Here is a 15,530-nt window from a genome sequence, read left to right as displayed (position 1 = left end):
CTTACCTATTCCACAGGAGTCATTTAGGGCTCTGACTCATGAAAGTGACTCATGAAAGTCTGCTGTACCTTCATTATTGGATTGTAGCTACTTTTTCCATAAGCATTTGGTAAAACCTGTTCATAATGTTTTCTCTCTACTTGTTCAAACTGGTGTCCCAAGCTTCTTCTCAGATGAGTTTAGGCTAGTTGGGCACTTTACTTAGTCCTTTGTGTAAACTATGCATTATGGTGCTAAGTGGACACCTTAAAACACTTAATAATATGCTTAACAATATCTCCATGTTGTCCTTTGGTTGAAACTCTTTTGAATCTATCTTATCTTCATAATCCAGCATTCTAACACGCCTTCATAGTTTTTCTTGTTCTGATATCCTGATTTCTTTAAACCTCCCACTTAGAAATAATATAGTTCTTCTTCATTCCTAGTCCTTTATTTAACACTTGACAAATACCTTTGTATGCACTCATATCCATTTGAGAAAGTCTGAATCAGACACATTGAGAATTAATAACAGAATATGATAACAGCATACTGTAATGAAAGTGATATGACCATAGATTTTCTTAAAAAATCTGTTGTGCTATATTTCATTTTTTTTTGTATAGATATAAGATGACTGCAATGACCATGTCATAAAAACAACATGAAATGAATTGCTTAGGCATCATGACAGCATTAGATTCCAGCATAAGGGCTACTTGAACAAAAACATTTTGAAACCATAGTGGATGATCTGGTAAAATGGACAGCGAAAATTGGAAAGAGAGAATACACAGTGTTGATGAAATGAAAGGGGGGAATTTTTCATTCCAAGTGGGATAAAGCAGAATAAAATGGTGCAAAATGGAACACCAAAAGATTTACTTCGTCACTGTTGATACAAAGCACAGCTTTGCCCTGTAGAATATGGGAGACAGTTTATTTTAAGCCAGATGTGAGTGGATTGAGAGGGAACATGCATTTAGGTTTCATTGCAGAAGAAGTTTCAGAGGTTCTAAAACAATAAAAAATCAATTCATCTATCAAATAAATTGATGAGAAGATCAGTAGGTTAGTTATATTTTAACAGAAAAGCAAAACAACCCCCCCCCCCACACACACACATACCTGTTGTCAAATAAAGGCAAATGAAACCATGGAAAGGGAAATAGTAAGGTGGGGGCTGCTATAATTCCTGAGGCTTTTGTGTTCTTTAGGTTTCTGTTGACTTTTCAGACCTGCCCATAGAGCAGGGATTGTCCCTTTGAAGGCTAGGATTACTAGAATGGATGGGTTATCTGTTTAAAAGAGATTTTCTGAACACCTACTATGTCTAAGTCAAAGATAAAAGCAGAGATACTTTAACATCTCCTAAAGTATCTTCTAAGTTAATTAATTATAGATGATTCATTCATTCATTCATTCTCCCTCTTAACTATTCTCCTGTCAACAAAAATTAAGCATGGTTTGACCAAGATAGCCTTGACAGTCCCCTAGACATGAATAATTTTAGACAGGCTTTTCCCAAACTCAGCCCCTGGCCTCCATCAGTACTTTGGGAAACTAGTCCATTGTAAAGCTTTTTGTCTGTGCTTTTGAAATATATTTTAAGACAGGCCTTTTATCAGTTTTGTAACTAAGGAGTGCCTTCCTCTAGCTCTGAAAACTGTCTTTGAAGTACAGTTATTTCTCAAGGCAGATTGCATTTCAAGGCTCCCATATGAGGGAAGGAAAGTAACTTCTGTGGATGTCTTCAGTTGTAAACCTATCTCCTACAATGAAGATAGGAGGAATTTCAATTAATAAACACAACTGGGGCTGGAGAGGTGTCTCAGGATTAAGAGAGTGTACCACTCATTCAGAGGACTATAGTTCCCAGCATCTACATTAGGTGGCTTACAGCTACCAAAAACCCCAACTCTCAGAGGGATCCAAAGTTTTCTTCTTGTCTACACAGGCACTGAGCAGGTGCCCAAAGCTACACTCTGATGCATATAATTAAAAGCTTAAACATTACAAAGACAACTGATCTCACCCCTCATCCTGCCTCAACCCTTGATCTCTCAAAACCTATCTATAGGCACTGTTTTGAGAGATCTGTCAGCTAAAGGCTAGTCAGCACTTTCTTTCCTTGTCACAGCAATTGTACCCATGGTTGTATTGTATCCTAGAAATTATGGCAGGGCAGCTCTCTTGGACTAAGGTGGCTGGCCACCTTTAAGTATTTGTGGGTCTGATCAAGTAAACATCGCAGTTGCAGACAGCATCCCTGCAGTCTCGCAGAACAAACACAGGGAAGCAGAAATGGCAAGTATCTGCTTGAGATACACTGTCTGTGTGGTTGCTTGGCTGGGATAAAAACACACTTTTTCTTAGCTAATTTTCTTGGCAAGCCAGAATGCATACCAGGTAGAGAATACATACCACTCAGGGTGTTATGAGCAAAGTGATGCCTGAGCAGACCCCTAACATTCCTGAAGGAGTTGTTCCATGAGGAATAAGGCTGCAAAGGGAGTCTGTGTCACTGTGTCTGGCTGCTCCTACCTGCATCAGGGAAAAGAAGTGATTCATTGTTATTCCGACAGAGTCCTGCAGCCAGCTCTCATTAATGATATCAAGCCTCTCTTGCTCTGCCTCTTCCTTCCTGGCATCACAGATGTCCCACAGGCGGTCTCGTAGATCCTGAGTGGAAAGAGAAACAGCGTGGCTGTGTGTGGGAGTCATGCCTTGTGCAGCTTCGGTACCATGCACCTGAGATCCTTTGCCTCTGGAGATGTCCCTAAAGGAACCATGCCTGACAAGTTCATGTGTTAGATTCATTTATTCAGACAGCAATCACATCTCTTGCTCTCTCAGATCATATGCCCATAGTTCTCACAAATCCATTCCCATCACATTATCCATGGGTGGCTCTATTTGTGTGTTAGCTTTTTGTTAATAAACTTGTTTGGTTGAAAATCACTTAATTTAAATAAAAAAACCCCTGTGTATTGCCGGTGGAAAAAAAAATACAACATTGCATTTGAACCAAGGACTTTAGGTTGTTCACTATCAGAGATAGGGCATCATTTACCAGAAAAATGTTTGAGATTAATGGGATGCTCAGCAACAGCTCAGCAGCATATCAGATTAAGAATAGTAAGAAAGAATATGAATAGGACAATGTATAGCATAATATTTATACATTGTAATTGACCTATAATATGAGCATTCAGAGATATTTCATTTATTTTACAATTTATATATAAGTATGCAAAAATTATAATGTCAAAATTATAGTGGTTCTGTGTATTGGATTCTTCTTAAATGTGTTGTTGACATATTTGCATCACCTATTAAATGCCTGAAAGCAACATGAGGTGGCTCATAATCTTTATTTTTGTAAGAGGACACTGGGAATAGAGAAGGCTTTCTTGGGTAAGTAAATGGTGAAGCTAGGGTGTGAATCTTTGGGCCAGTAATGTGTAGCACTGTGTTATGCATCAGAATTGATAGTAGATAAAAGAAGAATTGGAGATGGAAAGTGCTTAAGAGGCTGTTGTGGTTGTTAAATTGTTTCCAGGCAGATACACCTTATCATTCTGTCTTCATGTGTCCAATAATCCTTCCCCAGAGAAACAGTTTAATGGGGGAGGATAGATCCTTGGACATAGATGACATTGCTGCTGCCAAGTATCATGCTAATCTCATTGCCATATCTTTTCACCCATGGAATGGGATAGTTACTGGTGAGTACCTAGGATCGTTGATGTGCAGATAAAATTAGACAGTGGCCGCAACTAGTGCATGCTCAGTATTTAGAAATAACTGTTGCTGCATTAAACAATCACTGTGTCAAGGCTGTAGCAGAGAAAGGGATGCAAATGTCTTAGTGACAGCAGTTTCAGTGTTTCTTTTCTTCAAGATCATCTACATATAAACTACAAAAATGTGAAAGGATAGAGCTGGTTTTTCAACCACCATTACCTATACTACGTTTACAAAATGGACCTGAAGTCTGGTGTGGTGGTGTAAGCCTTGAATCCCAGCACTTGGGAGGCACAGGAAGGCAGATTTGGATTTGGGTTAGCCTGATTTATATAGTTCCAAGGCTACACAGGGAAACCCTGTCTTAAAAAACCAAAAGAAAAAAAAAATGGATGTACAATAGCTTCATCTCCAACCTAACTTTAACTCTTCGTGCCGTCAAGGGAAGGAAGTTTTGTTAGGCTTTACCATTTTCTCTACTGTGTACTCCTGCTGAGGATCTCCTGTTTCAAAGTCTTAGTGTTTTGAACGAGGTTTCTTAAGTTCAAACATATCGAACCTTTCAAGTAGAAATCATACTTGGTTCCTAGAATCCATGAATATATCCTAATTATAAAAGTTTTGTCAAAAGAGTATGCGTTGTCTTGTTCCGGCCTGGCCATGCTTGCCAGTAATGTTTTGGCCTGGGATCTGGGTTGATATTTTAATTTTAATGTTTATTTTCCTTATTTGCCAAGTAGTCAAGTTATGTTTTCTATTCTCATTAATTCATTTCTCAAGTTTAATTTCTGTATTCTTCTTGAAACTATATTTTATATATATTCTTTCACATATTCAGACAAAATTATTCCAAGTAAATAAACGCTCTCTCTCACACACATACACTATATATATTTTTGTATAGATATATCATACGTACACACATGTATATGTTATCCAATGCTGACATCTTTGAGGGTCATCTTAAAATATTTGCCTAGCTTTTTGTGGACAATTAAATGAGATCCTTATTATAGTTATTTATTTTAAATATTTAAAAATAAAATGTGAAGCTATAAAATAGTAAAAATAAAGGTTAAGTTATATTTAACCTTAGGTTGGAATATTTTTAAATTGGCCAGTAAAGATACTATAATGAAAATTTATATTTTTATTTACATAAACACTAAAAACTTACTGCATAAAAATTCACCTCAAATAATCAAAATCAAACTGGGAATATATTTATAATATACCATCAATGAATGGTATTTATCCATAATATATAAAGAAGACATACTAATCAAGAAAGAGCCGATTTCAGCAGAAAAGTTAGTAGGAATCACAATCAAGATCCGGAAGAAAGAAAATAAATGGCCATTAAACAAGAAAGAAAGGCTAACTTCAAATCCAAAAGGAAAAATACAAATTTTAAGAAAATTAATATTTTACCTGCTAAGTTGGCAAACATTAAATATGACAGAATTAACATTGAATGCATTCACATTACCTGTTGCTTAAAGTAAAATTGAACTGTCTATTGTTAATTTTTAAACTAAAAATTTTAACTTTTTATTAAATTAAAATAGGAATTTGTATGTTCTCAATATGTCTCAAACATATTAAACATAAGCATAATCTTTCATTCAATAATTTTACTTTTTATTTATGTTCTTAAAAATTAGCCCAAGAAAATTGTTTATTATTAATTGTGTCAGAGGTATGTAGTTGGTTGAAATTTTATGGTATAATTTTATATTAAAAATTGGCACACAACATTTTCAGTGAAATATGATTAATGATGGAGACATCTTCAACAAATTATAGTGTTCGTTACTCATGCACTTTAGTCATAAAACTGTTGTAGATGAAATTTTATTCATTAATAAAACTTCAATGTATTGATGAATGAAAAATAGAGAAGAGCAATATGTATAATATGCTACCATTTTTTGAAAATAATTAGGAGTGGTAAATATATTGAATATACCTAGGTAATAATAGTGGCTCTTATTGGCAGAGATTATTTATTTTTATAATTTCTACTCATTATCTAATTAATCTATAAGAAAAATATGGTGTATTTGGATTTAGAAAAGGAATAAAAGAAACAAATGACGTAATTGGACTATTAAATTTCCCCATTCTCTGCCAGCAATCATCTACTTTGAGAAAGAGAAATACAGGAGAGCCACTTTAAGGCTGAATTTATGAATGGGTGGACAAAAGATAGAAACAAAAAGCAGTTGTAGGATTTTCTTAGATGCATGATTTTTTTTTCCCTTGAGACAGGTTTTCTCTGTGTAGCTCTGGCTCTCCTGGAACTTGCTTTGTACACCAGGCTAGCCTCAAACTCACAGACTTCTGCCTGCCTTTGTCTTCCAAGTGCTGGGATTAAAGGCGTGTGCCACCACTTCCCGGCTTAGATGCCTGATTTTGGGGAATGTTTAAGAATAGGTAACAGATGAACACCTCTTAGGTTAAAGCCTTTGGCACCTCCCCGTCTTCGAAGCCATCATGCTGCCTTGCCATTTTTGTGAGAGATCACAAATAGGTTTCCCAAATGGTCTTCCCTACAGGAGCTTTTAAACCCATAAATCAAGGCTTCCTGTCTATACTATAAAATGACCCCAGGCCTTAGGTAATACGGTCCCACACAATCTCTCTGACCTCATCAGTAGCCCTCTTGTCTATGCTCACTTTGCTCTCTGCTTCTTGGTAGCCTCCACACACATCAAGACTCCTCCTGATCTCTCTGCCTTTGTTCCCCACTCTGCCTGATAAACCTTCCTCCGCATAAGCATGTGGTTCACTACAGTATTCCTGCCCTCAGTCCATTCAAAGTCTCTAAGCAGGATTTCCACATCCACAACAAGCAAAATAGTTACAGAAATGCTTCAGCTTCTTACCTGTTTCCTTGATGCCATCATAGATTTAAAAAACAAACATAACAATACACTCACCTTATGGTTATTTTTTTTATTATTCTGTCTCCAGGCTACCAGCATGAAAATATTTTGGAGTTGCAGACTTTGTTTTTACCTGTTAAACCCTAGCACTGTGGACATAATAAATGCTTTAATATTTCCTGAACAAATGATGAACACTGGGGTAGAGTTTGTCAATATGTTTGTTACACAAATGAATATAGAGATATCCTGTATAGAAATCTCCTCCCAGTTGATACATTTGATCTTGGATGCTGGTTAAGACTCAGGATATTCTAGGTCAGGTGTGGTGCACAGACCATTAATCCAAGCACTTGGGAGGTAGAGGCAGGTGGATCTATGTGAGTTTGAAGTCAGCCTGGTCAACACAGTGAGCTTTAGACCTTCTAAGGCTATATAGTGAGATCTTGCCTCAAACAAACTAACTCACTCAAGAGGTACTAAAGGGAGGTGAAATATTCCATCTTGTAGAGAAACTCAGCTCCTTAGAGTCAGGAAATTCTAAACAAAGGCTCATTAAAATTCAGGAAGTAAACAACCCAGAAGCTTGGAGAAGTCCCTCAAACTAAGGTGTCCGAGAGCTCCCCTCCCCCAAACAATATAGGTTATTGTCATTGCTCTTAGATGCTGACCAGAACTTGATAGTAAGACCCCACTGCTGAAGACACCACCTTTATTAGTCATAGGACCTAGAGAAATCAAGTCAGTATTGACCAGGAAGCGTCTTCCCTTCAAGCTAGCTCTCATAGTACTAAAAGATGCTGTGTAGACTGCTGGAGGAAAAAATGCCATCAATAACTTTATCCAGCTGTGAGCACCATGAGCTACATTAACATCACAGCTCCATCCAATAGCTTGGGGAGTATTGCAGGAGAGACTGTAGAAAGACTGTTAAGAGCCAGAGGTTGGGGAGGGCTGGAACAAATTAGTGTTTTCTGGACACGACAGAACTTTTGTACTCAAAAAGCTCACAGCAGTTGTGGTTGACTGCATAAGACCTGCACAAGATCAAGCCAATTAAAATTCTAGAATGGAGTTGGGGTTCATGAGCTCCCACCCCAGACTGAATTTCTATGGGCAATTGGTGGCTTCTGGAGGAAGGAGAGTCTTTTCTCTAGGGGTGTGTCTCCTGATAGTTTGAGCATGCTCTGGTTATGGTCCATACTCAGAAGCATAGGAGACAGTGCAAACTGAATTTAATAAAAGAAGATAATTTGTGGGAGTTAGGGTGGTAGGGATCTTGACGAAGTTAAGGAGAGTTGAGGTGAATATGATCAAAATATGTTGTATGAAATCCTCAAGGAATAATATTTTTAAAAGAAGTCCCCGAAACTGTCCAAATACATGGAACTACTCTATCCTCAAGCTTATAAAAGCACAAGGGACTATTGAAAGGCACTCCCAAACTGGAACAGACAAGTCAGTCATGCTGCCTAGAAGAGGCTCCGACAAATCAAACTGCCTAAAAGAGGCAGAGAGTGATTGAGTCACCTGGAAGGGACACTCTCCAACCTGTGAAGCTGCTGGCAAGTTATTCAGTGAGCTCCAGGTTTCCAGGTTTTGTGAGCCATCACTCATGCTGGGTAAGCGTTCAATCCAAATGACCTTTGTGCCACTTATACTCCTGTAAGTAACCCCTCACCAATACTCCTGTAAGGAACCACAATAGCTTACCAAGCTGGACTGTGGTAGCATCCTTATTTTTGTTCTGGATTCCCTATCTAGACACATTTCCTGAGGAATAGTGTCCCACAAGATCACAATAATATTTGACTCTTTGTAACCAATACATAAGATAGGCTCAAGGCATCCTTCTGATGGGATACGGGAGGGTGTCAATTTACACATGGGCCATGAAGGCTACAAAACTGAATGGGGGTTCTTGTGCACTAGAAGCCCTTCCCTAAAACATCAAGGCAATACACTTGACTTGTGAACTTACAAAAAGAAAAAAACACATCCACCTGCCTTCCAACTTCTAATTACTGTACTTGATGGAGATATAAACATATGTATAATAAGCCAACAGACTTCAAAAGATCTAGGCAATAGAGGCAAGTATGGGCTGTCCCCATTTTCTTTCTGGCTGCTATTAGGCTATGCAACTAGATTCAGGATGGGCATATAATAACATGAGGTGCAGCCACAAGCAGGTGGACCAACAGAAATGAAGACAGTCTGCAAAGCAGGTACCAAGATTGCTCCTGCAATGTTGATGTCAGCTCCTCTTCTCAGAACTGGGCCATATATGAATTCTGAACCCAAAATGCAGAGCATCCAGTCCTTTGTGGAGTTACTAATGACTGGGTCAAAGTTCAAATCTAATTTCTAATGCTTTCATCCCCAAAGACAGAAAGGGGAATGGAGTGGGGGTGTACAGGTGAGGAGATGAAAACGAGGCGACCCTGGCCCAGCAGGTCATAGCAGTCCTTACATTCACTCTTTGGTGTAGTTCAGCCTTGGTCTCCTCATCTTCCCACAGGTCTTCAGGAACAGAGTTGAAATCAGTCTGCCACTGAGATACAAAATCTTGCTTGTGATCTGGACGCCTTAGAAACTCCTTGAAACTTGTTCTGTAAGTAAGGAAGGGAATGAGATGGTTCCTTGTCCTACCTAATCATGACAAAATTCTGACTTTGGGGACTTTACTTACCTAGTTTCATATAAATAAGAAAGCATAGTGTGTTGGCTTTCTCTAAGATACCGAAGTACGGTTTTGATGTGGTTTATGTAGGATTTCTCTATCAGTTCCCAGTAAGGTACTAAAAAGGAAGGCAGTTCCTGTTAAACAGTAAAGCATAGAAGTCAGTGTTTCTGAAAATGAAAATTCTCAGACTAGCTGGGTCAAAAGAACACTAGTAAACAAGATCAAGTCCCAACTGCAACTGTCTGGAGCACACCTTCTGGAATGTTTTAATCTTTATCTGTCTCCAGAAGAAGATAATTCCTCTTCCAGATAATGTGCATGTCTTAGCACAGATATTATTTCTTGTGGAAATCCTTCCCTGGCCCAATCAGTTTACAAGGTTATCCTCAGATCCTCTGAGACTCTCTGTCTTAGTATCCTGCACTCCAGTTATTATAATACTGGCAACATTAATTCTGTTTGTGCTTTGTTCTAGAATACCAGCACTGTTCAGCCAGGGGCTGCCGTGGTCTTGATCAGCACTCTAAGTTTTTCCATATAATCACATGGTATGTGGGACCTGCCAAGTCCTCAAAGACTTGAATGAATGAATTGATTTCTTACATTTGCCTCCGCTGGAAAACTGTCTTGTTTGAAGAACACTTTGTGTTCCTGTCAGGGTGGGAACAAGTTGTTTCTGCTGCCTTCTACCAGGACAATCTTTACTTGCTGTGTATTATGTGGGACTCAGAAAGATTTTCTTATGTTATCTCCAATCATGCAAACAAGCAACCAAATATAAAACCAATGCAAATGAAATAAAATTAAAAGTATACATTATATTGAATATAAACTTGATATATAATTATCCTTTTTTTATGACTATACATTTATTTACCCAAACATCGTCCATGAGGTACTTACAAATTATCTGGGTTAATTTTTTCTTCAATTACAAAATTCTAAATACTAGAAACTTTTTTAATAGCTCCATGAATCTCATGGATACATTAAAGATGACATTTCCAGACAGAATCCTCTGCTGTCACACAAAGCATGTCATTGAATAAGTTCTTTTCTTTGTTGAGCAGAAAATTGCTTTCCTGTATTTTCTGCATCTCAGCCTTCACTGTAGCATTTGGAGAAGAAAAGCCCATGCTCCTATTGCCTTTGCTATGACCACTTGATAAACATCACCAGACTGAGTCCTAATGGTGAAGACAGAGCCACGCTGGACCAAGAACAGATCCAACCTGTTCTATCATTACTTAAGTGCCTTACCATGTATTCCTAAGCTAATCACAAGGGAATCATTGAGGGTTTAGTCACCCTACATATCATTGCTTTAGAAAAAAGGCATTTTCCATCAAATAAATCAGATTCCCCTAGCCTTGGAGCTTATATTCTGGTGGGAGAGGAGAAAAGGTTACTCGGTTACAAATGATTAAGTAAAGCCGGGAGTCGGTGGTGCACACTTTTAATCCCAGCACTAGGGAAGCAGAGGCAGGCAGGCGGATCTCTATGAGTTTGAGGCCAGCCTGGTCTACCCAGTGAGATCCAGGACAGGCACCAAAACAACATGGAGAAACCCTGTCTCAAAAAAAAAAAATCAAAATAAGCAACATAAGCTCATGTGTCTTCATCATAGCCCTCTTCTCTGGCCCTTCTGCTTCTCTCCACCTGTTCGGTGATCTAAACAGCTTCAGCAAAGTTCCCTTTCTTTATTTCTTGACAAAAATATTCTATTCTTCTCTGGTGGCCCCTGTAGGACCCCCATGCGAGGGCTGTATCTTGAGTCACATGACTCTCTCTGTGTAGACATCCCCTTGAGATCAAGGAGGTCTTGTGCGTGCTTTTTTCCCCACTCTTAAGCATTTAGTTCACAGTGACTCTCAACTGTCCCTTGCTGTGAATGTACAAGCCTCATCTTTTTATATTTCCCGATGTATGGATGACATACTTGTAAACACTGTTCCATTTTCTTTCCTTGACATTCATCTGCTTCTTACAAGAGTCCATCCCAAGATTTATGCATGTGGGCTTATATCCTGTCTCAGTATTAATGATTTTTTATTTTAATTTTTGTCCTCTATAGTGTTATTTCCTTTGAGCGATCCCAAGGGATAAGATTTGAGTATTTTTGTTCTTTACTCCCCACCCAACACCCAATAATGATTATATTTTGTTCCGTCAGACTCCTTCTCTTCTGTTTCTGTCACAAACTCAGAACATTTTGAAAATGGGTGTGGAATGTGTCTCTCTCTGTCTGTATACATTTGAAGTAGCTTCTTCTTGGCTGAGTGACACCCATTATATACGAACATACATCCATACATGCATATACTATTGTACCATTTAAATGTTTCATATTTAAATATTTTCCAATTTTACCCATGAGACTAGTTAATTAATTCATCAGAAATCTATCAAGAATATGTCACATACTGTTGACTATGTCTGGTTTTCCCATATGCTGCATATTTTCTCCCCAAAGAATTTACAGCCTAACATGTGGGATTAAACATCCCCAGAGGGGATTAATAACAACTGCAACACAACTCCTGCAGTCAATGTGTGGCTCTCAGATGCCTGGTACAGATGGACCGTGATGAGTTTATCAGTGCAAGAGACCAGTGTGGACTGGAATAAAAATAAGAAGATGGAACTGACTCTTGTAAACATCTCCTTGTCTTGTATTAGAAAAAAGTGTGTGATTTCCCCAAGTTCTTTGATTTATCTTTTGAAGCCCCAGGTCCAGGTAACAACTGCTTTACCTCTGTCATAGGAAAATGGCCCTTTGCGTACCTCCATGTAGCATACTTATTATGAGCTCTCTGGTCAGGTAGCTGTCTTAAGGTTTAGTTAGATTCATATGTTGCTTTCCTTTTCTAAAATGCCAGAGATTAAATTTCATCTGGAAGTATTATGCTTCATCTTGAAGCACTCATACATGGATGGGGGACTGTAAATTTGCTGGGTATGTATGCAGCAGAAGTCATTCTTCTAGGAAACTGCATCTCTGCTTGTCCTCGGGGAGAAAATTGGTACTTAAAGAAGCTATTTGTTCTCCTGAGCTCAATACTCAAGAGCAGTTTCAAAGTATGACCCAGAAACTCAAATCCACAGGAGAAATTGAAATGTAGTTCACTGACAAGCCTCTAGCAAATTTCTCACTGTTTCCCCACTTCAATACTGTGGATGGAATCCAGGATCTTCTGCACTCTACCAATGAGCTGCAACTCCTGGCTTATCTCAGTTTTTGATAAATAGATACACAGTCCTGACTTCAGAAGGATTGTTAGATGTTACAAATGTGGCAAAACTTGATGTTAAAAGGATAAATTATTCTATTCTTTTCATGATAAGGTTGCCATACCTCGGGTATAGGCTCATTCACGTAGATCCACTCTTCTGATCCTGGCTTAGGTGGTCCTGGTGCTGTTGGTGTGGGTGATGTGTCTGCAGAGCCACCAGGTGATTTCTTTGCTGGTGCTTTTCCTCCTTGTGGTTTTCCTTTAGGAGAAACTTAAACATGCATATGAAATCATTCCAGTACAAGTAGGTGAACCGGATAGGTTTCTGAATATGACAAAGTCTATGATTGTTATGGGATTTGGGCCACCCATTGATTACTCTTGCCTTCTTCAGGCAGTTTTACCAACTGGAAGATATAATAGAAGAAATGCCACATTTGCCATGGTCCCACATCTGCATTAACGGATATACTACTCCTAAGGAGTTGTTTTCTTGTTTAAAGGAATCCAGCAACTGGAATCTGCCTGGCTATTGTAACTTCTGGCATTTTACGTTCACTCATGTCTTACTTCTCTAATTCATGTGTGGCTCTTATAAAATTTAGGCTTGACCACAAAGTGTGTTTAATTTCCTATTGTAAAAACTGATAATTAAATTCTTCATGCCAAATGAGAAAAAGGATGTCTAGAACATAAGTGGGGCTTGTTTGTGTCCCTTGAGACGCAGAGTAGAGGTTAGAGAAAGATCATATGTAAGTTTTATCCAGAGAAGGTAAGGCTACAGATGAGACAGACGAGAGAAGAGGCCACTGAAGACACCGAAGCTTCTCATTTTCTCTATAGGTTGAAAGGATTTCTGAAAGAAAAAATGTATTTCTTGCTATGGTCAGGCTTTAACTTTCAGCCTAGAAAATAAAGAAGAGAGGAAAGGAGGCACCGAGGGAGGTAGGAGGGGAGGAAAAATGTGAGAGTAAGGGAATAGAGGAGGAGGTAAGTAAGTAAGAGGAGGAGGAGGAGGAGAGGAGGAGGAGGGGGGAAGAGGAGGAGGAGCAGGGGGAAGAGGGGGAGAAGCAGTAAGCAGTCCGTGTTCTAATTTAGAATCTGAACAGAAATATACTTCTCTTTCTCTAACGAAGAGAGCAGTTACACAGTTGTCTTATATTGTGAGCACAGACACACTGTGAAAGGATCGATTTTTTTTTTTTGAAAGTCACTCAGGCTAAATTCTACCTGCCTTCAGATTAACTGCTGAAAACTGTACATGCTGTTGAAAGATAACTATAGCATGGGGAGCACTTTCGTTCTCCTAAATACATATTCTAATGAGTATAATTTAGTGATGCTCCTTAGCTTATTTTTGTCTTTATGCTAATTAAAAGGCATAGTTTATAAGTAGAGAAAGTATTACCATTTATGACTTTGGGTAGTTCAGGTGATTTCTTCATATATAATTAAACCAATATCCGTTAATCATTCATACACCTGCAGACAAGCTAAAAATGTTCGTAATTTGATATATTTTCTGCATGACTCTTCACCATTCATTCTGAACTGTGACTTTTTTTTTTTCGAGACAGGGTTTTTTGTGTAGCTTTGGAGCCTATCCTGGACCTTGCTCTGTATATCAGACTGGCCTCGAATTCACAGAGATCTGCTTGCCTCTGCCTCCCGAGTGCTGGGATTAAAGGTGTGTGCCATCACTGCCTGGCTTGAACTGTGACCATTTTAAGATAGAGTCCTCTAAGCAGCATCTCCAGAGGAAAAACTGTGTAATTATAAATTGAGGACTAGAATAAGCTTCCCCCCCTTATTTTAAAAATATCTTGATCCTTTAGTGAAAATTAGGAGAGATGGAGCATTTTTTGGATAACTGTGCTTTGAGACCATATTAAATGTATCTAATATTTAGCAATAAAAATGCTGAGAGAAGGAGGATTTTCATTGGAAATAAATGTGTCTATACCTCAAGGAGTAAAAGAAGTTACTTTGAAATAAAATCTTTATTAGCTATGAGGAACACCATTTGATGTATTCAAGTTCTATAGTGAGATCATCGAGTTCTTGCTATAGCCATTCCTAATGGGTAAAGACTTTGGAGGAAAACTCCTGTTTAGGACATCATACACATCAATTTTAGGAAAATTTTGTTTAATAATGATAACTTGATAGAATCAGGCAGATATCCTCTAAGCCAAGATGATTTATAAATTAAAAATAAGTCACAGAGAAAATTTCAATTTTAAGACAAAGTAGTAGATCAATGTTAAAAGTAAAGACCTGTTTAGATAGAGATGAATGTAAATAACAAAAATACAAGTAGTGGTGATTTAGTAAAGAGCTGAGCAATTAAAAGTCAGAAGTTTAAAGCAAAATTTAAAACCAAGATGCAAATAAGTAATTGTAGGATATAAGTAAACTGCATTGATGGATGAGAAGAGGACATTACAAAGATCTGGACATTTTCTAGTTAACTTAAGTGTTTCTCAGGGAGGGGAGAGAGTTGGGAGGTGACTTTTGTTGGGAGGAGGTAGACATAGAAAGTCTGATTTATATATTTTGAATCAAGATGTTATTATTATTGTCATCATCATCATTTGTTGCTTTTCAATCCTAAAATATTTCCTGTGGGGACCTGATTTAATTAGTATTTTTCAAGTTGAAGTGAAAACATTGGATAACAGTGATTACTTTCATATTTCTTAAGTTTGGTCATGTTTAGCAAACGCAACCTTTTGCTAAACCATACATAATATTTATGGCTTACTAGGCTGCCAAGAACAGCTACCAAAGTTAAGATGCAGGTCAGCTCCGACGAACATTTTAGCACAGAGGTGGAACAGATTGAAGGAACACAACCAGGGAGAGAAGGTCCCAGTGTTAGGTGAAGAGTCAGAGATTGAGCACACACCAGCACTGTGCTGAGAAGGAACATTGGCAAAGCTCATGGAGGAATGTGTTCTCTGCTCGGAGTCCTAGGATTTGTATTGTTCCTCA

The 15,530-nt window shown here is 38.2% G+C and overlaps 1 protein-coding gene across 9 annotated transcripts in view; it reads right to left on the bottom strand.

Annotated features, from left to right (window-relative positions):
- The window catches only part of Spef2 (sperm flagellar 2), a 176,177-nt gene that overhangs the window by 60,212 nt on the left and 100,435 nt on the right, over positions 1-15,530 (bottom strand). For all 9 annotated transcript variants that reach the window (XM_052743144.1, XM_052743145.1, XM_052743148.1 and 6 more), the window contains 4 exons: positions 12,659-12,807; positions 9,310-9,437; positions 9,091-9,229; positions 2,527-2,664 (listed from right to left, as the gene is read on the bottom strand). In XM_052743144.1, the coding sequence (XP_052599104.1) occupies positions 2,527-2,664; positions 9,091-9,229; positions 9,310-9,437; positions 12,659-12,807 (554 nt within the window). The remainder of the gene's footprint in view (positions 1-2,526; positions 2,665-9,090; positions 9,230-9,309; positions 9,438-12,658; positions 12,808-15,530) is intronic.

Source organism: Peromyscus californicus, unplaced genomic scaffold, assembly GCF_007827085.1.
Source record: "Peromyscus californicus insignis strain IS unplaced genomic scaffold, ASM782708v3 Scaffold_18__1_contigs__length_77618521, whole genome shotgun sequence".
NCBI classification, from domain to species: Eukaryota; Metazoa; Chordata; class Mammalia; order Rodentia; family Cricetidae; genus Peromyscus; species Peromyscus californicus.
Note: the sequence above shows the minus strand (reverse complement) of the source record. Positions and strands in the feature narration are given on the sequence as shown.